The sequence below is a fragment of the Calypte anna genome, chromosome 14, assembly GCF_003957555.1.
Source record: "Calypte anna isolate BGI_N300 chromosome 14, bCalAnn1_v1.p, whole genome shotgun sequence".
NCBI lineage: Eukaryota > Metazoa > Chordata > Aves > Apodiformes > Trochilidae > Calypte > Calypte anna.
The window spans coordinates 9,662,056-9,687,200 of NC_044260.1; the positions used below are offsets into that span (position 1 = coordinate 9,662,056).

A 25,145-nucleotide genomic window follows, 5' to 3' on the forward strand; every position below is an offset into this window, starting at 1 on the left:
ATTCAGATGCAGTTAACTTTGAACTTCATCATTACTTAATGAAAACCAACAAATGTACACAGGAGAAAAATGTGAAAGGTAGTTTAAACCCCCCTTTTTTTTTTTTTCTGAATCCTATACTTCATGTGGATTCATTTTCATTCTCTGTTAATCTTTATGTTTATATATTTGTGCAGCTGACTGCTGTCCTGTACACAGGACCCTTTTCCAGCCCTGGTATCTGTGACAGATCAAGATCTATTAATCTCTTCATCATAATGATTGGCCTTTCTTAAAAAAAGGGTCATTAAATGTAGGGCTTTTATCAGTTTAATGTACTGTTTAGATGGAATATTCTTAAAGGAACCTTAGCATGTCTTTTTCAAGTTAATTTTGCTGAAATCCTTTGCTAGCAAATGACAATGTAATTAGAATAACTTGCCAATAATAATTTCAATGTAATGCAGCTAAAAGCTACAAAGCAGATTTCATCAGGTCAATTAATAATGATCCATGCAAGGCTATTTAGGTTAAATATGGAAATGCATTGATTTACCTCAAACTAGGATAATGAATTCTCATGCAAACACACAAACTTTGTATTATATTGTTAATTGTGATGGGTAATTGGTAATGAAACAAATCATGCAGTGAATGAAGCATGCATTTAATGCTTCTAAACTTTGTAAATGAATCACTGAAGTTGAAAAAAATCACCCTGAAAAGGAAGAAGTTTTTAATAGAAAATATGATATAATTTAAATAGTTTCAATTAGAAAATAAGGCAATATTTAGGTTGAATCTAGGAGAAATAATTTGGAAAATGCTTCCCAATTAGCATCTTAAACCTTTTTATAAATGCCATTCCTGAATATCCTGTAACTTCTATGGCAATGATGAGAGCTGCCTTAGAAATATCAGTATGAAGCAACAGGCTGTTAACAAATGGCTGAATTTATGTGCAAGGTCATGAGATGGGAAAATGTGCACCATTCATAGAACACAGATCTTTTGGAAGGAAGATTTCCAAAAAAGCTAATACAGATGTAGAATAAGTAATGAATCCCTGAAGTTTCTCTGTACTGAGCAGCTCTACATTTACACTCTGTAAATTTAAAACCTCTGTTCTAAGGTGTTTCTGCAATCAGATGGTGACATCTAAAACAAAGCTTTGTCTGCTAAACTGAGGCAGATGCCACCTGTTTCCACTGGGAACTGAGCTGTGCCACAGCCTTGGGATATAAAATTGTGGCTCCAAATGAACAGCACTGTATGCAGCTGCAAGTCCAGTGAACTGCACAGAGTTTCCTATGCCAGCAAGAAGTTCAGTTTTTTGCAGTTTGTCAAAATAAGTACGAAATTAGCTAAGGGACAACCTGTTGCCTTTCATCATAGCCCAAGTCTGAGAGGCAGCATTCATAAAAAGGAAAAAAAGACCCCTTAAAAAAAAAATCCTATTTGCATGGCATAGAATCAAAAAGACTATGGCAGCAAATCTGCCTGTATTCCCAAAGCACTGTTATGCTGATGTGGCACAACTCAATACAGGATGAGGGCCTGTAGGAAACTACTGTGAGACACCTACAGACACACACCCACTGCCATGGGAATTGCTGTTGTGCATCCTAGCAGCAAGCTCAGAACATGCTGACTTGAGCAGATGGGAACAGTTCTTACTGGTTACATGAAAATGTAAAATTGAAAGCACCCTCAACTGGAATGCATGCAGCCAACCAAATCAATCCAACATCGTGAGGTTTAGGAATTATTTCACAACAGTCCTAAAAAGTTCAACCTGAAGCACTGGAAGCATTTGGGTATTTTCATTCAGAAATCACACTGTGCAATGTCAGGCTGAGTGGCTCTTTCAGGATGGTGGGAAATGTCATTCAAACACTGGCAATTTGAACACAGACATGTAGAAAAGAGCAATACTTGAAAGATGACCCTGCCTGTGTCAGACCTCATTCTTTACCATGGAGCCTGACACAGTTAGGGTTGATTTGTGAGAGCATTTGGTGCTATTGTTGCTTTTTGTCATATCATACAACATATTTCAACAAAATATCTCATGAATTTTCCAGGTGCAACAATAGCATGCAGATCTACACTCTGTGCCTTAAACACACATCAAACAGTCTAAGTTACTCACGTAAGAAAAAGATGGACCTTGCTGTATTGAATAATGCGGTATAAAACAAGTGTCAGTATCATTTCCATTACAGAGACATTTTTATTGTTTTTCCTGTATTAAAATAAGCAATACACATTTCCCATGCAAATAAACCAGGAATATAGAGGCAATCAATCTACTGCAGACATACCAAGAGTACAGATACTGTTAGCATGTATAGAGCACTTTAAATGAGGAAAAAAACCAACCCTGAAGCAAACAGATGGGATTTGGATCCAGTCCCAGGCCAGTCTCCCAGGACCAGACAAGGACAGATATTTTTATGGTAAATCCCCAGTTCTTCTCTGGTGCAACTGAGGCATTTGATATTCATTATTTTTTAATGACTGAAATTGCAGTGCCAGTAGTCCCTGTAACTAAATTATTATTTATCAGCATGTTGTAAAACAATTTAGGTTTTCTCTCAGCTCCCAGAGAGCCCTGTGTTTTTCCTTCAGGTCTGTCTCAGGGCCAGATTTGTCCTGAGGCTCATGTAATTACCCAGAGGAACAGGGTAACTGCAGTACTTGCCCATTAGGAATGGCCTTGAAACCACAAGTTCATTTTCCCCAGCCACTGAGCAGGGACCCAGTGGAAAGAAGAAAGTTTTTTTTTTGCATAAACATTCAACAAAGGAAAAGAATGCCTTTAGTCTTGGACTGTTTCCACTCAATCACAGATTTCTAGAAAATACTACCCAGAGGGACATCCACTCACTCCCCTAGCCCAAAGCAGAATCATCTGTACATAAACAACAATTATTTATGGTGGAAAAGGCTGCACAGTCTGTACTCTGGAGTTCTCTCTGCTGGCATACACAGTAGGGAAGGGCAGGTGTAGGAGCCAGCACAGGTGTGGCCATCAGATTTTTACTTTGTTTCCCACTGCCCTACTAATTACTGCTTTTAGACACAGTCTTATATTTGGGACACACTGAAATGTCTTTCCTGAATTAAACTTTTGTTATGCAAGTGAATCACTACATATTTTTGCAGAATTTCGAGTAATGTACAAAAATCTGGAAGTGAGACAGGACCTGGAGTGGTATCACTGAAAACAGCCAAGACAGCTGAGAACCTGAGACACCCTGATGCTCTCTGGGAACTGGGCAGGTAAAAGCTTCTACTATAGTTCAAAGCAAGAAAAGTACTTAAAAATATTGTGCCTTTCCAAGTTGTTCTCTCAGACAGAGGAGTACAAAGAAAATACAAGTTTTATACTGGGACTCTGCAAGTTAGTAAGAAAACTTACATGCTAATAAAGCCAATCAAAACTTTGGAAGTTTAAATGCTGGTATATGGTTTTGTGATGTATTTGGACAATGAATTAATTAACGGCTTTCCTGAACTTCTTAGTTGCCAGAGGCCAAGGGTTAAATAAGGACCCAAGAGCTTCATGATAGGATATAAATAGGTGCTATGAATATGGAAAGCTATGAATATTTCTTTTCCAGCAAAGTACATTCTGATTTGATGCCGGGGGGGGGGTCAAACAATTTTTTTTTCCATAAACATAGAGCTGTGACATAATTGTGTACTCTTAATAAGTCAACTCTTTGGCAAAACGTAGACATTGACTTGTTGTTAGCCCAGTCAGCTCAGTACAGTCCTAAGAGCCTTGAAGAGGACTTGAATATGGAAGAGTTCACTTACAGTGACAGTTGTTTCCTTTTTGCCCTTATGTGATGAAGCAACAACAGCCAGGTACTGAATGACCTTTTTGGTATTTTCTGTCTTGCCAGCACCAGATTCACCTCTGAGGGGAAAGAAAGTAACACAGAAGAAGGTAGGTAACCAGTGGACTCCTTCTGCAACATGATCCTTGCTAGTGTATAAAAACAGGACTGGAAACTGCCTGGCTCATAGTTATTTATCCCAGAACAGCATCTCTCCAAATCCACCTGATTTCAGCATGCAAAGAACACATTATCAGAGCTACATCTCTCTCCCATTAGTATTTTGACTGGATATTGGGCCATTTAAGGCAATTCTGAAACGTGATGCATTTTTGAAGGGCAGTTCATCTTTCTTTGGCAGCAGCTGAGCATTTATCAGAAGTGGAGCTGGCAGGGAGTTTGCTTGTGTTTTAAGACCAAAAAATACAACGTTAACTATAATATGGTACAGCAGTAAGAAAAAACATCAACAGTAATAAAATAGCTTTATGTTCTGAAACTCTTGCATTAAAGTAGACAAACAGCTTGTATCAGTGCTGGAGAATAAGCTCATCACCTGCCTCATCTGAACTCTGTCTTCAGCTCCTCCTTGAATTCAGTGGGACCAGAGCTGGGACTGCCTGAGGTGGCCCTGCTTACCAGGTAGTAAAGGACATCCCATGTGGGGAGGGGTCTGGGCATCCTGACTGTGTGCCAGGCAGTGTCCTTTGGGTATCAGGAAGGCAGCAGTAACTTGTCACCTCCTGGAGGACTGCCAGGATTGAGTTACTGACAAGTCTTAAGCCCTCTCTTAAAGTAAAATGCTGGGTTTCAAAGTAGAGGTCCAAGAGCCAGACTTACAGCGTTTTCTCAGAAGGACATTGCCAGCCTACTTCTTCCTTTCTGAGTGTCATATTACATTGTCTCATATCTTCTAGATATCTTTGGCTCCGATGATTATTTAGAATTTTTTTTATACTGTCCTGTCTCAACAATCAAAATAGGCATTGAAATAGATGTAGATCTATTAGTTATTTCAACTGCATCAGGCCAGTGCAACGAGGAGGCCAACAGTCTAAGTGTATGTTGGCCCTCTTTAAATGAAAATTGATTTTAAAATAAAAAGAACAATACATTCAAAAATCCCATGGATATTTGTCAGCTTTTTTTGAAGCTGTAACTATTTAGCTGGATCCATTGCAGTTCTGCTTCTTTTCCTAATTAGGTAATACAGGAGTTAATTTTCCTTACCAAGGGAGCAGTGATAAATGGGCATTAAAAATATGAGAAAGTGCTGTGCAGAACTTTCAAGACAGGATGACATTGATGTAAACCTTAGGAAACCAGAAACAATTCCTGCCTGAGGTACAACATGATGAGAAGTGTTTCTTCTGGCTTTTAGAGTTTTAAACAGAAATAAATGAGATGAACATGTTCATTTTCACAAGGCCTGGGCTGGTTTGCAGTTTAGAGGTTGGATTCATCTCTGCTTGGGCTTTAGAGGTAAAACATTTTCATGTTTTCTTGATAAAAATTAAGTGTCCTGGGAGCAATTCCAAACCAAGCATATAATTTTGAAGACATATGCGTACAAAGTTTTCAAATAAATCTACCTTACAACTTTGTTTCTTTGGGAAAAAAATAAATAAAAGAAAAAAAGAAACAACTGAAAAAGCAACAAAACCTCCTTTCTTCAAACAAACCCCAGGCTTTGAACTATTCAATTTTATTAAAGGTTATTTGTAGTTCATCACTCCATGAATTGCATTTCCTTTCTCCCAGGGCAACAGTGCCCATCATTTGGCTTTCCCCTGAATCCCTGTGTGTATTACCATTTATGGCATCATTTTACTTGTAATTATCCTACCACACTGTAATGCTTCAGTTACTTAACATTTGGTTCTGTGCTTTCATCCTTAACTCTTTGCTTCCACACAAGCTGAAGTTTTTCTTTTTCCTGTAGCTTGACTTTGAGGTTTTAACTTTCATTTGAAGTGGACAAAAAAGAGTTCTTCAACATGAAATGGAACTACCTCAACATGAAATGGAAAGCAGGACCTCAAAAGCTACAAGTAGGAAAAAAATCTCAAAGGTCAGTGAGCAATGAAGAATTATGGTCATAGTACACTTGTTTTTTCAATACATCAGAGCATTTTTAAATGTCCATGACAATAAACAGGTCTGATAAGTATCAGTTAAACAAAAATAATAGCTCTCAAACACTAAAGGATACATCACAGATATATGACAGCATCTAGATTTAATCTCAGAGATAAAATACCTGTGCAGCAGGTCCAGCTGCACAGTTCTGATTATCCCAACTGCAGTACCTAATCTATGGAAGCCCAGATTGTTTTTCCTATACATGTTTTTTCTTTCCCAGAGCAAAACTGTCTGCTGGGCTTACAAGCCTGCTCTGCCATCCTCACATTGAGTGGCATGGTTAAATTTATTTTTCCATCATTTCTTGCCAGGCATTGTTTTGGGAACTCAGTACAGGATTTAAAGAACATAGGATGACATATGTGGTGCTCATCTAGACCAGAGTTTTCATATCACATGACTTACTAGATCATCTGTGACTCTGTTACCTTCACCTTAAATGAAAATTGTCCCATTCAGAATAGGTTTCTGAATTAGGACAAGGTGAGTTGGTCCCACTGTTGTAGGGTAAGTCTGTGGTGGTGTAGCTAGGACTCTTGTACGTATGGGGTATAACTGGGAAAATTCAGTTTTAAAAGTGTATTTTTTTTTTGCTGAAAATTTGAAAGCTTCCTATATTGATAGTATTATATAAGACTTATATTCCACTTTTGAAAACATCTAAAAAGTAACAGCAGAATTTATTTTCATCATTTGTTTCAGTAAGCAATGAACCACAAAAATTGACCATTCAAACATCACTTAATCTGGCTCTGCTGGCACTGCAGGAAGCCTCTTTGCACAGGGCAGTCAATGAGGTGCTCTAAATTACATTAGGGCTTGGCAGGCTTCATCCTGCTGTTTAAGATACACAAAGATTATGAAAAGCTTTGTCCTAGACCAGCTGTACCCCCTTAGAGATCTGGCTCAGAAGCCAGCCCACTGATCCTATGAGTTTACCTATAAAAAAATGCCTATAAGAGACCAAGCTGGTTCAGCACCAAGCTGCACCCTAGGTCTGAATCTTCATGGAATATCTGTGTGGGAGAAGGACCAGGCAATAATGCTTGTCAGCTCCAGCCTTTTAGATTTGGTGAGCTAGGAAAGAAAAGAGTTTAGCTTTCTTGTGGAGAGGTCTTTTGACTTTACAGTTCAGAGGATGCTCTGGATGACTCTGCTGCTTGAGATGTGGCAGGGAATGATGTGAGAGGATGTTCAGTGATGCTGCCCATGAGAAAGAGCTAGCAGCAGAAAGGATGGTGTGAACAGAGATCAAAGGCAGTATGCCTGAAGTTATTAGGAAAATGTATGGAAAAAAAAGAAATCTAGGAAAGACAGAAATTCTAAGCATTGTAACATATGAGCATTAAAGACAGATGAAGCATTTTAAACATACCACAGCATTTGGATTCCAGGTGAGCTCTACTAACAATAGAATAATTTTGCAGAAGTAATACAAAGCATACGGCATGAAGTATTTAAAAATAAAGTGCACAATTTCAGCTTGCATTTTGTCACTGCTATTTTGGCTATCCTGCTGAATTTCCATAAACTAAATAGCAAAAACTGGGAGACAAGCAATAAAAAGTCTACTCTGCAGCATTACTAAACATGGGTGTGCATTTGGCAGCATCTACAATTACTTATATATGAATCCTTACTTTTTTTACAATGTAGATACCAAGCCTAGCAAAGCTTGAGTCTATAGGTATTTAAAGAAAAGATTCTAGATGATCAGTTCCATGAAGTCTTCAGTTATTGTTGTGTATTTCATGAAAAAAAAAATTCTTGGAATTTTTAGCAATTCTGTACAATAATGCAGATTTCTTTCACATTACAGCTGAAAGCCAAGTTAGTTTTCTTCTCTCTGTACAGCCAGATAAAGCCAACAATAATGGTAAACCAATAATGGCTAAAATTGTGCACGTTGTTTTGCATTAACTTGACTAATCTTAGGTTGAAAGACATGTGAGAACTGTTTTAAGCTATGGTTTAAGCTCTGGGTCATGATGCCCATCTAACATACAGCACTCATTCTAAATGTCTCAATAAATCACTTAATATGGCTATTTTCAAAATGTGGAAGATCTTTCATTCTCTCTATTATTGGTGTGAAACACCTTATGTTTCCTGCTTATCTGGCCAGTATTTTAATTTAAAAAAAAATATATATGGTAGCTGTGGATCATTTAAGGATTTTCATGAAGAGGCACAGACTTGCAAAAGAAAGCCCCTATCTTAAAAAATAGAATATTGCAAAGTTAAAAAATGATCTGAAGATTTACTAATGGAAAACTAAACTTAAGTACAGAAATAGAGGGAGGAAATACACATCATAAATTTGTCTTCATTACAATGACATATTTTTCCCTGGGAAAAAGGTGAGGGACACTTTTAGACATCATGTCATCAATTTTAGATTTCTTTTGGGTATTAATGCATTTTTTTATAGATTCTTGACTGATACACTTGCATATAATGAAATCCTGTTACAACAGAGGTTGGAGCTATGCTGGTCATTATGGTACTGGATACAGTATAAAATTTTTACTATTTCTTAGGTGATAATTTTTTTCCAGCCAGCAGTGGCACACTCAGAAGTAACTGTATGGCTGGTGATCCATAGCAGTGCTTTTTAGGAACTGTAATATGGACACAGATATTCCAGTCAGTAGCCACACTTGGACAGGCAACCTAAACCCAGTTGAGTCTGTGGAGTGCTGGGTTGTGCACAATAAAGCTCATGGCAAGAAAATCACTGCTTGACCCATGATGCAAGACCTGAACCCCCCACCCTGGTGCTGTCTGAACACGAACAGGTCAGAACTCAAGGTGAAGGCCTTCAGCAAGCTGGGTCACAGAAAAATCAAGAGTTCAAACCAGGGCTGGCTCAGCTGATGTTTCACTGCTGCCTAAACCGATTGCGCAGAGAGTGCAGAAGGGTCCGACGCGCTGTGGTGCTGAGCCCTCTGCCTCCTGCAAGGGTGGTCACTGCTAGCAGGGAGGCATCACACCTTCCCCAAGCTATGGGATATGCAAACAGCACAGAACAACAGCACGAATATAAAAGATTGCACTTTTTTACAATGACATCTGAATTAGGAACTTACAAAGCACCAACAGCTAAAAATGAACAGCAGCTCAGTAAATATCTGGGATGCTCTGTGATCCTCACTTTTCTCAGTTCCTCAGATTCCTCTAGAAAGCTATTAAAATCCCTTGTTCTCTCTATAGGTACGGCTTTACAGACACACTCCCAAATCATTCGTTGTAAACTTAAATCTCTCAATTCAGAAGTAAATTTGAAGAAATAAGTTTGCTCAATAAAGATTTCCAACAGTACTGATATTTCTTTTTTTATCAACAGGTAAATCTATTGGGACTGGAATTCATGCATACTAAAGTTGAGGATAATATGTCAGTTCCATCAGAATTCAGATAAATTTTGAATAAAGACATTGTAATATTTAGATATACTGAAATAGCTTAGTTTACTTACGTGCAGAGGATAGACTGATCTTCTCGATCTGTGAATAAAGAAAAAAAATCATTAATTAGGGAAAATGTCTGTGTTCTGACAGAAGCACTTACATTTATAAGGATTTATATTGAACATTCCAAAATCTAGCAATCCATGATTACTCAAAAGTACTGGGTTCACATCTTATGTGATTTGCCCTTCCATTTAAATAAACGTCTCTAATGGAAATATTTTGTACCAAAAATGAACAAAAGGTCAAGAGTTCAAAAATATTCTTTTGTAAATTCCATTAGAGATGAACTGTAATGAGGACAGCAAAAAGATCAGGCTCTCTATAAGAAGATTAAAACTGAAAATTTCTAACCTGAAACTCAAGGTCTTACTATGCTTATGAAGTATGGCTAGCAGCCCACTTGAAACAAAGTGTGGACAGATAAGGCATCAAATAAAATGTTTTAAGTTGGTTATGCAAAACTTTAATTTTTGAAAGCAGAGCACTTTGCATACTTGAATAACTTCTCTATTTCCTTTCAGAGTGAGAGGCAAATTTTATCAAGAGGTCAAGTAATTTCTCTGAGATGGCCTCCAAAGAAACAAGATACTTCACAGATTTTAAGAGTGTATCGACAAATACGTAAGTATTCTTTTTGCTTTTTACTATGACCAGGACCATGAAACATATTTTAGATAAAAATTTATAAAAAGGTGGACCAAATCTCCATTTCTACTTTTGTGAGGGGTGTAAGAGGTTTCTGTGCAGCAGCATCCAGTACCCTGTGACACTGCAGCAAAGTTTGGGATTACATCCTGGCTCCATAACCTGGGCTTGCAGTGTTCCTCTCTGCTTATGCTTTTGGAGTTGGAGTTTCTCTTTACCTTCAGAACTTTTACACAAAATGTTCTACCAAAGGACTGATCTCAGGCTAAGATCTCCAGGCTGTGATGGACAATGAACACCCACTGAAGTCTCATAATGTGCTCTGCAATGCTTATCTACCTTGTTCTAGAAAAGTCCATGGTAATGGGAGGCTTTACAGTTTGCCCTCTATGTCAAGGTGCAATACTACCATGTTTTCTGTCACCAGTTCTGAAGCAGAACAATTTTTTTGACTGTGGGAATGGTGAAACTTTAGGACAGGTTGCCCAGAGTGACGTGGGATCTCTACCCTCGAGCTATTTGTAAGTAGACTCAAACAAAGCTCTTAGCATCCTGCCCCAGCACTGAGTGAGGCTGTCACAGACTGTAGAAAAATCTTTTAACTTCAGAACATAAATTCCCAGGCAGGTCAAATACATTTCTGAAACCTGTGCATAGGATACAAATCTGAGACTTGGGGCCAATAACCAAGGCAGACACAAGTGTTTCTTTATGTTCTGGCATTGTTTGTCAGATGCTAGCAGTGGCCCAGTGGAGCCTCTGGTCAGAGTTGAAGACACGAAAGACTCCCTTCCTCCTTTTATTTAGCATGTGGGAGGACTTGCAAGGCTACCAATCTGATTGCTCACCCATGTCACTGACCCTGAATGCAATAGATACCATGAGATAAACAAGCTTTCTGAACTGTGTAAAGATAACAGAAATAAATTCAACCTATTAAGCTTGCAAGCTTTAATTGCTGCCTGGACTACAGCCAGCCTAGGAAAAGCAGTAGAGGATTCTGCTATGGCTTTGATTTATAACAACCAACTGCTTTACTTCCAGATCCTCAATAGCTCCAACATTAACTGCTTTATTGATCACTCACACAGTAAATGGTGTGACTTAACTGCTGGTAAATTTGGCAAACAGGTACAGAATGGGTTGTTACATTTCTAGTGGAGGCATTTGTCAGCAATCAGCACAGCAGGACTCTTCCACATAAACATTTGGGAGGAGAGGATCTGTGAGCCATGTTTATTTTTCACTGCAGGATACGAACCAGTTTTTCTTTTAAGTGAAAAAAAGTGAGAACACGGTAGAATTTTTGCTAAAAATAAACTGTTGTGTAAATAGAAACCATGGGCATATATTGATATTGCATCACAAACCCATAAATACCATCAAGAAAATAAAAGTGACTCCTTGATACAGAGTTGCCAGTGGAATTTCTGAGCTCAGGGAACATTAGAAAAATTTGGTCTCCTCTAAGCCAAGTATTTTCTCATTACTCTTTGCTGCCCATTGCTGGCCTTCTTTTGCTCCCCACTAAGTGAAAAACTCTTCCTGAAGGTGTCTCATAAGGAGTTTGCATGAATACATGCATATGAGTGGCTTTGCTGAAATGTAGGAGCAGAAGAAGAGTTAGGAAAGTCAGAAGTTGCACCTAATGCCCTCTGGGATAGAGGACAGGCAGTGCAAGCCAACCCTCAGTTACTGTATTTCTTTGGACTCAAGCAACCCAGTACCTCACATGTAGGTACAGGGAATAAATCCTGCTGATATGTAAATAAGATGGAAATGGAGGGAATGGGGTCTTTGGTCTTGGAAGTACTCAAACTGCTAAGTTGTTGCTGAGTCTCCAAGGATGACTTGTGGTGAAGCAGCACTTTGTGACTGACTGAGAGCAGCTCACTTGAGGGGATTCACAGAAGGAAAATCAAAATAACTTCCTTACTTGCAGCTTTCTCATGTAGTCTGAAAGGCTTTCAGGATCTAGACCTGTGTGATTTGCCTGTTCTCTGCAGGTGAACAACCCCATGGGATTCTTTCAAGCTTTTCATCACTGACACCCATGCGAAGTCTTGAAGGTTTTAATTCCTCCATTACTAAACTGTGCAGCCTGTCCTGTGAAACCTCATGCTGAAAAACTGTCCTGTGCACACTCACAGAGGAGAATTCCAGATGTTACTCAATCTCCTTCAGCATTTTTAACAAATTGCAAAGGTAAGGATGGAACGTATCAGGAAATCTAATCCTCCTCTGCTATAAGTGAAGCTGCAGGTACTCATCCATCTTCATTACTTTCAAGGGCTCTCCTGCCTGATTGCTTCTACTTCTGTTCTGGAATATTTTATTCTATATACAAAGTACTGTACCCTATTTTGGGAGTCTGCAACTTTATGTGGTTAGATCTATCAGAAGAGAATTACTTGCATGAATAAAACATAATTCCTGAGGGGTTAAGAAGTAACAAAATACATCTTCTAGCTTCCAATACCTTTCTAGTTAATGACTTTTTGAAAAATTTGACACCACCACAAAGATTATCATATTCACCCTCTGTATGTCTCTATTTGATGTTCTGGACATTTTCTAAGTTTTTGCCTCAATTTTTAATAGCACAGAGATCTACATTTACGTTCTAAAACCCACCAGCTTGCACCAGACCTGCAATTGACTTTTTTTTTTTTCCTGGAATCTGTTTAGCTTTTTCACCAGACACCTCCAGATTGTTTGTAAGTATTCTATGTCCCTCTGTTCATGATAGACCAGCTCGTTCTGTTTAATCACAAACAAAATCAGATGGTTTATCACAAGGAAGCAGCAAGTTGTCAGCTTTACCATAAAAGGAAAAACGAGCCTGAAACTGTGTTCCAACACTCACTTACTGCTTCTTTACATTTGTTAATAACTACACTGCCTAAAGGGGACATTTCTGTGCTGAGGACACAGTAAACAGATGGCTTTTCACAGCAGCCTTGTTTTCTAAAATCTTGGGAACTCTATTTCCCTCTCATTCCTTCCAGGAACTACCAGGTTGTTTGTTTTTCCATCTTTAACCCAAGCTGAGTAAAAATGGCTTTGCAGAAAATAGATAACCTTCTTGGATCTGCAGAAAGCTGTAATATATCTTCTCCATGATGAGTTATTGCCAGAGCACTTAGTAAATCATTGCATGAAAAATCTGCATCTATTCTATGTATCTATTACTACTGTGACATAACGTGTCACATTTCTATTGTTTGTCACTTATTTGCTATTTGCTGTGAGCAGGGAAAATGGCAGAATGCAGCAGCAGAACTGGTTCTTACTGGACTGGTGTCTCAGCTCCACCATCACTGGGAGCTGACAGTGCTGCAAGAAGTCACCCACCCACCCTCAGCTTCTCCTCCAGACCTGGCCTGCACTGCCCTCTCCTTCCTGCTGCCACCCATGTCTCTACAGCCACATTGGGTGCCAGGGGGGGCACCCACCTTCAAACTAATTCAGCAAAAAGCAAAGGGTGGCTTTCACTTGGAGCAGTTTTGCATCACAACTATGTGAAGTCTGGTGCTGGCAATATAAGAGGTGGAATGGAGTAGCTGAGCCCTTTGTCTGGCAGATGAGCCAGAGGGGAGCTATTTCACCCAAAACAAAGGAGAAAAAGTTAAGTACAGAAGCATAGGGTGACACTAAGTGTAGCAGTAGTCAGCTAGCTTGCCTATAAAAGCAATCAATAGGGCCCGGTTCTGGGTGGTAACTCCTGGAGACAGGTACACATGCAAAATGCTTTTGTGGAATATGATGTTCTCTTAGTCTTTTAGGATAAAGAAAACTAAAGTGGAAAAAGTTTATTCTTGTTATGGCTGGAAACGAGCATTGGTGGCTCTGCAGGAGCAACAACCAGGCTGCATTAGTGAGGTGGTAATCAGTAGATTGAACAAGCACCCCAATTTGAACATAGGACAGTATGACTGTAATCTGTAAGAGGGTTTTAGGTGCTCAGAACCACTTGAAACAAGTGGAAAATTTATCTCTTACCAGCCAAAATCTCTGTTAATTCCCATGTCCTGTGAGATGTCAGCCTTTCTGCATTTTTTGAACAAAGTCCAATTATCTGATTTCTGCTAAGCATAGTTAAGTGTTGTTACCAGAACAGCTTTGATAGGAATTAAACATCATCCCTAATGAATACATTCACCAAGTAAGTCTCTAAAGCAGGGGAGCAGAGCACTGTGCACTGCTCATGTGTTTTTGCTGGGTGTTTGTGCCAGCAGAGGAGAGGGTGAGAATGTGAAGGGCTGGGATTCCCAGATGATGAGCCTGCAATAGAACCAGAAATCTCCAGACACTGAGGCTTGATTCACTGAAGGGTAAAGATTCTCTGAGATATATAAAGAAGCTGATTTCTCTTTGCCAAGTGGCCCTGGTCATGAAGTACCAGAATGCCTCATGAATCTACGATATATTTTACTTTGGCAAGAAGAAACTATGCAAGTTTTCCAGATAAGGAGCAATACTGACATCTCAAAAGGAAAACATTGAGTGCCCTGCTCTGTTTTTATGAGTAAGAATTTTTGGTTATATTCTATTTGTACACATGCTTACAAAAAACTATGAAGCTCTCTCTGTCTATACACGTTACGTGCACACACACACACAGTTAGGTTGACACCCACTTTCACCACTCCAATGTGAATATAATTTGGCTGAATAAGTGGAGTTATTTTGAGGTACAGTTTAGTTTTATGCACAAAACATAAGTGCATTTTTACAAACAAAAGCACAGCTTTAAAACCAGCTGGGGCCCCCTTCAGAGATGGAAAGACTCCAAAATGGCATTGTGCAAGTAAAGTGTGGGTGTCCTGGGCTTGTGATGCAAACTCTTGTGGGACTGTTCCCCAGCTGCCATGCCAGCTGTGTGTGGTTAGGATGGGAGGCAGCAGAGGAGAAGAGGAGCATTCCCTTAAAGGTTCAATTGATGATCTATCCCTTTTTCTTCCCATTCAATTTGCTTTCCCCCACCTCTCTGCTGTCAAGAATTATTTGCAAAGGAGATCCATGAATGATGGTGGTGTCAGGCTTCCCCAGGAGTTGGTGTGGCCAGGAAATTATTTAGAGCATGACAGAAATGAACATAAAAATCATGCATTCTTGTTGCCTCCTCCTCCCAGCACACAGCCTGGGAGGCACAGCTGAACTCAGGTTGTTCCAGGTGCAGTTAATGACCACAGTGAAAAGTAATCCAGCCCCAGGGGCTCCCCCACTGCTTGGGGAAGCATGTTAGGAAGGATGGGAGACAGAGAGGACGAGTGAAAGAGGTTTTTCTGCTGCTGGGATCAGGATAGTCTATGCTGACCCTAGTTTCATATTAAGCAGAAAACTCATGTACTGTCAAGCCAAGACAATTCTCTTGCCTCAGAATGGGCAGTGGTAGTGTGGGGCTTTTTGTCTGTCCTGCAGCTAACCTGTAGCCTTTTCCTAGCTGTGTTTTCCCCATCTCATTTTTAGGGACAGGTAGCAGTGTTCTTAACTGCTGAATGAGGGGAACACTGCTAATCGCCTGCAGGAGCCAGAAGGTTATTAAAGAGTTTCAGCAAAACTTGCTGCTTAAATAAAGGATTTGAGGAAAGAAGACTGCTCTGACTTCACTTCAGGGCCTGCTCAAAGCCCTGAAGAGTGCTGGATTCAGAACACAGAGTTTCAGGGATGATCAGGAAGACAGATCCGTGACCCTGCTACTTAGCACAATAAGCTTATGCCAAGTAAGTGTCTTATAACTGTGGTTACCTTACTGTGGTTAATATGCTATTTATTGAATCACTTTATTCTAAGAGAACCTGCACCCTCGGTCCTAAGATATACACCTGTCTTCATGAATGAGTCTGCTTGTTACAGTAAGGAGGGAGGGTTTTTTTCAGGATGTCTTCTATTGTTGCTTTACTGATCCCCCTCTGCTCCACTGTGGCTCTGCCTTCTGCAATGCACCCAAAGAAAATGAAATAGCTCTAGAAAAAAGATGTCATATCAGCCATGGAAAGAAAAGAGGCTGATATGGTAAAGTAGATACCTAATGTCCTGTCTCTAGAACTAAATTAACTGTGTTCCCAATACTTGTGTATCTGAAAATGTAAGATTCCAAAGTTAGGAACCTAAGTTATAATTAGGGAATCAAAATAAATAAGTAAATAATCTTTAGAAGTTCCAAGAATTTTCTTACTTGGATTATTTTGTAGCATGAAAGTGTGTATGAATACTGAGGACTTTTTTGAGGTGAAAAGGCCCGTTTTGATGCTTTTGATATCAATCACCATTGCTGTGTTTGTGTGTGTGTGTGCTTGTACATATAGTGCTTGTAGCAAAATGACAGGGATTGGTTGGTATTTGCAGTGAGCAGAAATCTTCCTGGGCTTGGCAGCTTAAACTGCCCAGAAGCCTGTCTACGTATGAGGTCTTTTTTTCATTCTGAGGAAGCACTTTGTCTAGTCCACTCTTTTATGTGTACATGTAATGATTATAACAAAATCAATACTGGGTAGTAATCCAGGTGCTACACTGATATCTCTGCTTATTGTTTTCCCCAGTCAGATCTAAAACCCATAAACCCTAAACCCTTAAATCTGTAAACTCTAAACCAGGAAGCCCTAAGCATTAGGGCTGAGCATGTGAATCTTGCAGGACTAAACCTCTAAGGAGGGCATTTAATTTTCAAAGCATTTTGTGGAGTTTTGGTTTCCTAGAGAACCTGAGGTTGCCGTGAGAATGCAACTGGTCATGTCCCTGTAGTCCATGGGTGTTGCAGCCTCATGCATTCATCACTGTAGCTTTTTCATCCCTAAATTTGTGAATTTTCCCTAGAGCAAAAAGCCCTTAGTCTGTCAGGAATGACTTCAGAAGGAGGAGAGCCCTGTGAATTTTAACAATTTGGCTTGCACCAGTTGGGGCCTGACTGCTTTCCCATTGCTGCTCGTTGCCATGATTTTTAGAAAGCAGAGTGCATCTCAATTGAGGGCTCCACAGCATTAGAGTGCAGTGAGGATAGCCCCAAAATATTATTTGAATTTGCTTTGCTGGGGGAGACAGAGAGGAGCAACACTGACAGATCCAGCAGTGCTAGCAGCTAACTTTGGAATGGTCTCCTCTGGTGGAGAGAGAGCATTTTCCATGCCCGTATTTGCCAAAACTATTTGCTTGACTTTGAAACCTTCCCACATGCCTCAACACAGATGGGTAAAAGGATTGTTTTTCCTTTTTGAGTCACAGTGTTTGTGGACTGCAGTTCTTGCCAAAGAATTCCTCTGAAACTTCTAGAAAGCCCGTGTCACCCTCTGTAACAGATCTTTCCTGGCTGTGCCTCTTGTAGGGGTACATGTGGGGTTATAGGGTGATTTCTCCCATGTCACTGTGCAGCCATTCCTAGGAACTGGAGCATTAAACTCCCCTACCTTGCAGCATGCTCCTGTAGGCTGTGTCTGCAATAGCATAGATGTGGGGTGGCATCTCGTGCCTCTTCTTTCCCTTGTACATGTCAATGATTTTCTCTGAATAAATGGGCAGCTGTTTGTATGGATTTATCACCACACAGAAGAGTCCTGAATAAGTCTGCAAAGAAATTGGGATAAAAACCAGAATGAGTATCACATGCCACGGCTAGTCTGGAAAACACAGGCATCAGCTGCATTGAACTAACAGGATTTTAGCAGCTATCACTCTTTTGTGTTCTGCCTTGGGTAACAAATGAAGCAGCAATTTCTGAATGTACACATATGGGTGGTTTCCAATATCCAGTAAGCAAGCTTCTGGAAGTTTGTAAATTTAGCAACCTATAGAAGTGCTGTGCTTTTATCTGATGTTAGAGCTTCTTTACTTCTCTTATTTTCAGCACATAAATCACTCTTTTCTATGATGTAACTGTAATATGGAACAACTGCAGTACTTCGTAGTATTTTTTTATGTGCATTTTTCATATAGAGCGTGTCCTCTGCTTGGGTAGGTGTCAAATTTTGTGGATTGAAATATAAAGTAAAAAGTTTGGATTGATGTTAGAAGAAGGCTTTAAAAAAAAAATTATATGAACATCTTATAACAGTAACAATTTATGAGAGTCTTGGAAAAAAATTACTCAAATTCCAGGTAGGTGTCTTAACAGAAAAGTCATGCCTTCACTATATGACTCTTTCTGTAAGAAATTTAAGGAAAATGTGATTTCTGATTACAGTTTAATTAAGGTATTTATATGAAAACATATACTTAAACAAGTTAGTAGCTGTTCATCAAAGTTTTTTTAGGTTTTATTACTTTCTTTCATTTTGGAAATCTCCAAACTAGGAGCAGAGGTAATAGCATATGATAGCAGATAATGAGCTCGGTATCACAGTTGCTGAAAGTAAGCAGTTTGCAATGGTTATTCATTAAAAATAATAAAATTAAAAAAAACAAAACAACCTCCCCTCAAAATAAAAAACTACCAAACTCTGAGATTATAATTGCAGGGGTACTGTGATATTTAAACTGGCCTGTGGCTATTAGTTTTAAAACTATAAAATGATACTCTTTATAACTTGAGTATAAGTGGGTTTTTATTTTTCTTGCAGTGCTGTGTGAACGAGGGCTTTGTGGTGTGCAGCTGCTGCTGTGCCTCAGTCTCAGGGCTGTGTCCAGGGATGGCTCAGGCTGCCTCAGTTCCCCCATAGGAAGCACTGCAGTGCAGGGCTGTAAAATGGCATCTGGGAAGCTTGGCTCTGGGCACAGGGATTTCCCTTTCCTGACCATAATAGGAAATGGCCCAACATGATCTCGGAACAGCCTCAGCTCTTTATATGGTATTCAGCAAACACGGTGAGAGCACCCAGCAGTCCCCAGCACTGAGGAGCAGGTTGGGTGCTCCATGGTAGGCAGAACATCTGGGGTGCTCTGGGTGGTGATATGGATCTCTCCAACCATGACTGTGACTGTGTTTCCATGGTCTCAAGTCAGGTAGCAAGGCAATCAATCTCTTCCTTGCCAGTTTTTAATATCCCCAAGCCAAAGCCCTTGATGTGGAAGGTGGGAAATTACTGTGCAGGATGTTCATTGACACTGGGGTTCAGAATAAAACTGTGATAATTGTGTCAAAATGAACTTCAGTGCTGTAGGGAGAGTATTCTTGAAAAGTGGCATTTTTTTCATTCTAGAATGACTACCAGGGCTCTTAAGGAAAGGATAGCTAGCCTAGTATTTTCAGTAGAAACATTTAGTGGACCCACTCAACTGATAATTCCCAACCAAGTAAATAAAATGATAGGAGAATTAATTTCCAACTCAGGAAATCTCTAACGGGAAAATGTTACCATCATGTTTTCTTTTATATGTGTGGGACTCAAAGGCCCACATTACATGCAATGTAGGAATTGCATGGTAAAGCCAGGAGATGGGTGTTTAAAGTTAGTTTTGCAAGTGGGTGAGAACGAAATCTCAAATTCTTTTTAGGTGCCCCCTATTTATTTAATTTCTTTTAAAGGTATGACAGTATCTCGTAAGACAGCAGTGTGTAAAGCTGGACAATTTTAAGCAGTTTTTGTTTACTGAAAATACTGAGAACTTGTTGTAATACAAGTAAAAATATTTTCTTTATAACTACCATCTTCTCAAAAGATGGTCTCTTGAGAAAGAAAACTTAATACACTTTAATCTCTGTCTCCATGAAAAATTCATTGATTTCTAATGGCATTATCCACTTTTGAAATTAATTTCTTCTTCCTGAAGAAAATGAAAATTCCACAAAAAATACACATAGTAAAGATCAGAAATCCTGGGACATCTATGTTAGGTGTTGCTGAGAAAAACAAAGAAATAAACCCCATATCTTTTATCCCACTGTTTTGCTAGTCATTTGACTTAGATATTGCAGCCATGCAGAACATTTTCAGACGAATTCCATTTTAGTCAGTAATGCTGCATATTCTGGTATAATAGCACATAGTTCCATAGGTTCACCTGCAAACTTATAATCAAATAAACTCCAATACTGAAAAACTGACAAGTCCCATTTCTATTGGGAATCTTGATGATGTGCATTTTAATACATTACTGAAGGAAAGACCTTGGGTTTGGCTCTTTGAAGTTTTGCATTACTGTTAAATAGTTCCTTTGTCGAGTTATATATAACTATTGTATTTTTTGCTTCATTTCCTACTCTACAATCTAGCATTGCTCATCTTAATTATGAGAGCTGTACTCCTGCTTCTGAAACCTTGTTACTTAAGCTCTGCATTTTCTTTCACTCATCAGTGGTCTGTCATACAAGTAAAGTTTTCATGGACTGAAAAAGTAGATGACTTTTCTGCAGCACAGTGTTGGGATCCTACCAAAGATTCTATGCTAAATTCCACAGAAAGTTTCCAGGCTTTCTTACTGTTTGTGCATAGATTAGAGGGGTTAGTAGTGTGCTTGTCTTAATACACTTGTATGGACTGGAAGGTAAAATAATCCTGGCCAAAATTCACAGGAACATAGCAAAGATTATAATTTTTCCAGGCTTGTCTGATCTGTAAGTTGATCAACGCAGGAAAATAAAAAGAGGTTTAATGGATGCCTGACTTTGGTTCTATAACACACTGGAGCATATATGTATTCTCACTTGAATTCCAATGGGTTTATCCATTTATTCAAATGTAAGGTTTTACTCAAGCACCCATCAAACCAGAATTTGTCACCTGTCTTTCAGTGGGAGTTTTGACTGGGAAAAGACTGCACGATGTGGCTTTTCACTATGTTCATCTTGCAAGTTGCTAGAAACTTGTTCAGGTTTATGTGGGAGACATTCAAAAGTCCCCACTGGCTGGTGTTGTGTAGCTACAGAAAGGGATTTCCAAGCCAACAATCCTTTCAGAATTACCCTAGCTTTTGGGAATAAACCTTAATGTATTTTAAGTAAGGAAGCAATTATTAAAGTAGGAGAGTTGTGGGGAATAAAGTGAACCATAAACATTTTTGGTTTGGAATGCCACTTCTGAGGAGTACTTGCATAGCTGTGTTACATCCAAGGACTGGATATATCCCTGACAGTGACTGGGTTCCACCTTCTTCGTGATGGGCCATGGTAGCATGCAATAGGAAATGTGATGTCCATGTTTGATTGTACTTACATAAATTAAACCTGAGAAGTATCTCTCCCTTAGATTGTGCAGCACTGAAGCTTCATTGAGGCAAGTCAGCTCTGCCATGTCCTCCACTTTGGAGAACTTCGGAGGGTTCATCTTCTGGATGTCATCCTTGCTCAGTGTCACTTTCTTTCCATTTTCTGTCAGTTCAACTGTCACCTCATCCCCTTTCTCTTCCTTGATACTTGCTGCTTCAAATCCATGTTTCTCTGATGGAATCCAAACCAGTTTCTTCGCTGACCAGTCAGCCTGGGCAAGTGGGTTGTTAGTGAAGTTTTTGTCCACAAAGAGGAATTTCTCATCGTCGCTGAGAGATTTGTGAGCCATTTTTACTCAGTAGACACCTGTTGAGGAAGCAAAATATTCTGCTTTAAAAGCAGGCAAATACAGAGATGTTCTAGGCAAAACACATTTGTTAAATCTGTCGTGCAGTAGATCATATCATTCATATCTCGTATTTCTGTGCAGTTACTTTTGGGTGCCATTTTAGATACCTTAAAATATCTGTTACAGTGCCTGAAGTTATCTAAATTAAATGCTTTATGCACTAAAACAAATGAGGACACTTGAGCTTCTTACTTGATTTTCTTTATGTTCTATGGCATAACTAATGTCTGCAATGAGGCTGTTAGGGATGCGCCAGGACTGCCATTGAACTGCTTCCTGCAGTCTCATCTCTTGCCCATCACAAAGTTAACTTACTTCAGATACATAAAAAAATTCTTATCATCCAAATACTGTTTGGTGCATACTGAAATACCAGTGTAATAATGAAGGAGTTAGTAGAACAGTTCCTAGGCTGTGTCCCAGAGAAGACAGAATCACACTTTCTTGCAAAGGGCTACTTCCAATCAGTCTGATACCATGTCGTTTGGAGAAGTATAAAATTCAGAAAAGGTCAAAAGATAAAATGTAAAAAAAAAAATTACCACTTCTTCTGGAGAGGAAGTGATTTAGATTTATCCCCTGTCCATGGTTCAGACAGTGGGAGCTGATAATTTACAAAGAGTAAATGTCTGCCACGGGAGAGAGAAAAGAAAGAAAACAAGTCTTGGAATTGCGTCAGTTTTAGATCCTCTGAACATCATCTACTCAAATTAGAGGGATCCATCTGTGTCATGCAGTTGCACGTGGATAAAACAGCATTGTAGGGTTGCACTTGGATGAAGCAGACCAATGTATCTACTCTGCAGCTGAGAGCCCTGTGGGAGGTTTTGGCTGCTTTGCTCCGTATTTGGGAGGGAGGAGGCAACTCCTTTCCTGCTCTGGATACTGGAGGTTAGGATGCAGCTGCCAAGAGCTTTACTGATAATGCTGAAGCTTTTGTAAGTGTTCTGCTCAGCCCCATGGGACAGGCGTCTCTAAATGAGGAAAGGAGTAAACAGAGAACTTCTTGTGGTTTGCTACAGGGCAGGGAAAGAGTTGGTGCTCATCAGGGAAGCTGCAGTGGAGCAGAGAGGGGAGCTGAGGAGGAGCTACAGTGGGGAGTAGGGAAGAGTCTGTGACCAAGAAAAGCATCTCCAGGAGACTTGAGACTGTTCCATTTCCTTATTGAGAATAAATTCAATATTTACAGCATTCAAACAAATGTGAATCTTGAGGGAGATTGGAGAACTGACTGTGAAACATGTCAGCAATGAACCCATAAGCAGAATTATACTTGTAAAGACCAAGCTCTGCAGAATGTAGTCAAATGGACACCCTGTGCTCTGGGAGTTTCAGAGATTGTTTTCCAAATATTTGTTCCAAAAGCCTTCCCACAGTTTACTGTTTTTCAGCAAGGCCGGACTGTGTGAGGGGTATACAGCTTAAAAACAAAACTAGGAATTTAGAGGTGCCTAAGAGGGTTAGATGATGTTCAACTGAGATTCAGGGGAAATTAGATGCCCTAGCTCTTTAAACTCCCTTGGCAGTTCTTTCATCTGAAAAAACCCAACAGCTTTCCTCTAGGTGTGCTTGTTCCAGAGCCACCAGGCTTGCCCTGGAATCCTCAACAGGGAAATTCAGCCAGGCTGTCCATGCAGATGCACTATGGTTTGGGTGGAGGGGAGGGAGACCCTAACAGCTCAGCTCTGCGTTCCCCACCACCCCCTCTCTGCCAGGGAGCACTGTAGGATGTGGCCCTTCACTTGCTCCCAGGGGATTCTTGGAAGAGAGCTGCAAGAGGAAACTATTTGACCTCTGTGCAGATCAAGGCAGAAAATGTTTCCTCGTTGCCAAGAGGGCTGGTAGAGCTGCACAGTTCCAATAATGGAGATGGTATTCTCTCCAGCTGAGCTTTCCAGCTGGCGGCCACAGGGTGAAGCTGGGGAACAGAGAGCCCTGGGCTGGGGCTCCAGGAGCCAGAGGCTTGGGGAGCAGCAGGGACCTGCCATGGCCTCTCTCCACATGCTGTGGTAGCAACAGGCAAGGCATATTCTCCATCCCACTGCCCAGCAGCCTGGGAGGAACTGCTGCACCAATGAAGTGGGAGGATTTCAGCCCCTGGTAGGTCCAAAAGACAGAGCTGTATGGTCATCCTGAAGCATCAGAAGGGTTGGATTGGGCTGCCCATGGGTAAAGTGCCAAGTGGTAGCATATGCAAATCAATAGGAATTTGGTATTGCTATCAGAAACACCAAAAATTAGACTGAAATTCAGAGCTGAGATTCAGAGTCAGATCTTGGTGCTCTGAGGCTGCCCACAAATGATGGTGATGGAAATCAGACAGACAGATCACCCTGATGTTCTACCCCAAAAAACCCAACCAAAGCTAAACACTGTTAGCCTTCTACAAAGCATGTCACCAGGGGGATGACCCAGAGGTTCTTCGCTGTTTTGTTGCCCAAGGACCCAGGGGAAGTTCCTTACCTTGCTACATGCTAAGTCAAAGACCTCTCCCACAGATAACAGCATGACACTGAGACCTGGTCTGTGTTCTGCTACATTCTCTTCCTTCTTCCTGCACATAAAACTTTCTGCACCTTGTTGTTTCCATTCAGTCTTTTTGAAAGGGAGGTGAGGTTGGAAGGTGTAAGAGATAGCCTAGACTGCTGAGTTTGGAAAGACAAGTTTTTATTTACTAGATCTAAGTGTTCTTTTGACTAATTTAGACATGGTACGAATAAACCCTCTACAAGAAATAGGGAATAGACAGTCTGAGCTGGATCTCATCATTCCTCTGAAACACAACGAGGAGAAAAAACAGCTTCATGTTAAAAAAAACTTTTCATGACGGATCCTTGAATCTGAGGCTCAAGTTTGACTAGCAGCTGAGTACCACAGAAGTAAAAAAAGATGTAGTTATGAAGTGTGAATTAATGAATATTAATGGTTGTGTAACTTAACGGATATTAATTAAAACATTCATATTAAAGAAAGGTTTCTAAATGGAAGAGGTAGAAGGCGAGCTCCACCAACTCAAGTAGCTGTGTCATAGTGAGGTGCTGTGCACTGAACTAATGAGCTGCTGAAGTTTTCTGATTAATAATTTGCAGTAAACCTTATGATCCATCTCTGATCAAGACCAAACTGCTCTGGTTTAGCATATGATTGATACTGGGGAGTCATTACTGCCTATCAAGAACATTCCCTGAGAAGGCAAATTTTACCCCTTGGCCAGTTCCTGGTTTTTATCTGTAGGGCTGACTGAGAGAAGTGGAGACCAGTATCTTATACTGGTTAAGAGGTTCTTCTCCATTCTTTTAGGTAGATGATAGCCTCTGTCACAGACGAGTAAATATTTTTATACACAGAGATGAGCTATCCTGAGGAAGGCAGAAGGAACAGGGAGGAAAAGCTGTCAAAAAAAATACCAATGGTATCAAGTTGCTTGCCTTATAAATGTGCCTCTGGTCCATCTGTTATACTTGTCTAGAGCCCCAATGTGTATGTACATACAGACACACTGTGCTTTAACAGCTTGATTTCAAGTCCTCCTCCTGCTGACCTACTGCAGATGTATCTGTCTGATCTTC

General features: G+C 40.0%; 1 protein-coding gene across 3 annotated transcripts in view; it reads right to left on the reverse strand.

Moving 5' to 3' along the window:
• The window catches only part of MYH11 (myosin heavy chain 11), a 55,223-nt gene that overhangs the window by 27,360 nt on the left and 2,718 nt on the right, over nucleotides 1–25,145 (reverse strand). For 2 of the 3 annotated variants that reach the window (XM_030460229.1, XM_030460232.1), the window contains exons 2-6: nucleotides 21,175–21,533; nucleotides 17,494–17,650; nucleotides 9,448–9,475; nucleotides 3,805–3,907; nucleotides 2,132–2,152 (exon numbers count right to left, since the gene is read on the reverse strand). In XM_030460229.1, coding sequence (XP_030316089.1) covers nucleotides 2,132–2,152; nucleotides 3,805–3,907; nucleotides 9,448–9,475; nucleotides 17,494–17,650; nucleotides 21,175–21,516 — 651 coding nt within the window. In that variant the 5' untranslated portion in view covers nucleotides 21,517–21,533. The remainder of the gene's footprint in view (nucleotides 1–2,131; nucleotides 2,153–3,804; nucleotides 3,908–9,447; nucleotides 9,476–17,493; nucleotides 17,651–21,174; nucleotides 21,534–25,145) is intronic. The other variant, XM_030460231.1, reaches the window with a different exon arrangement.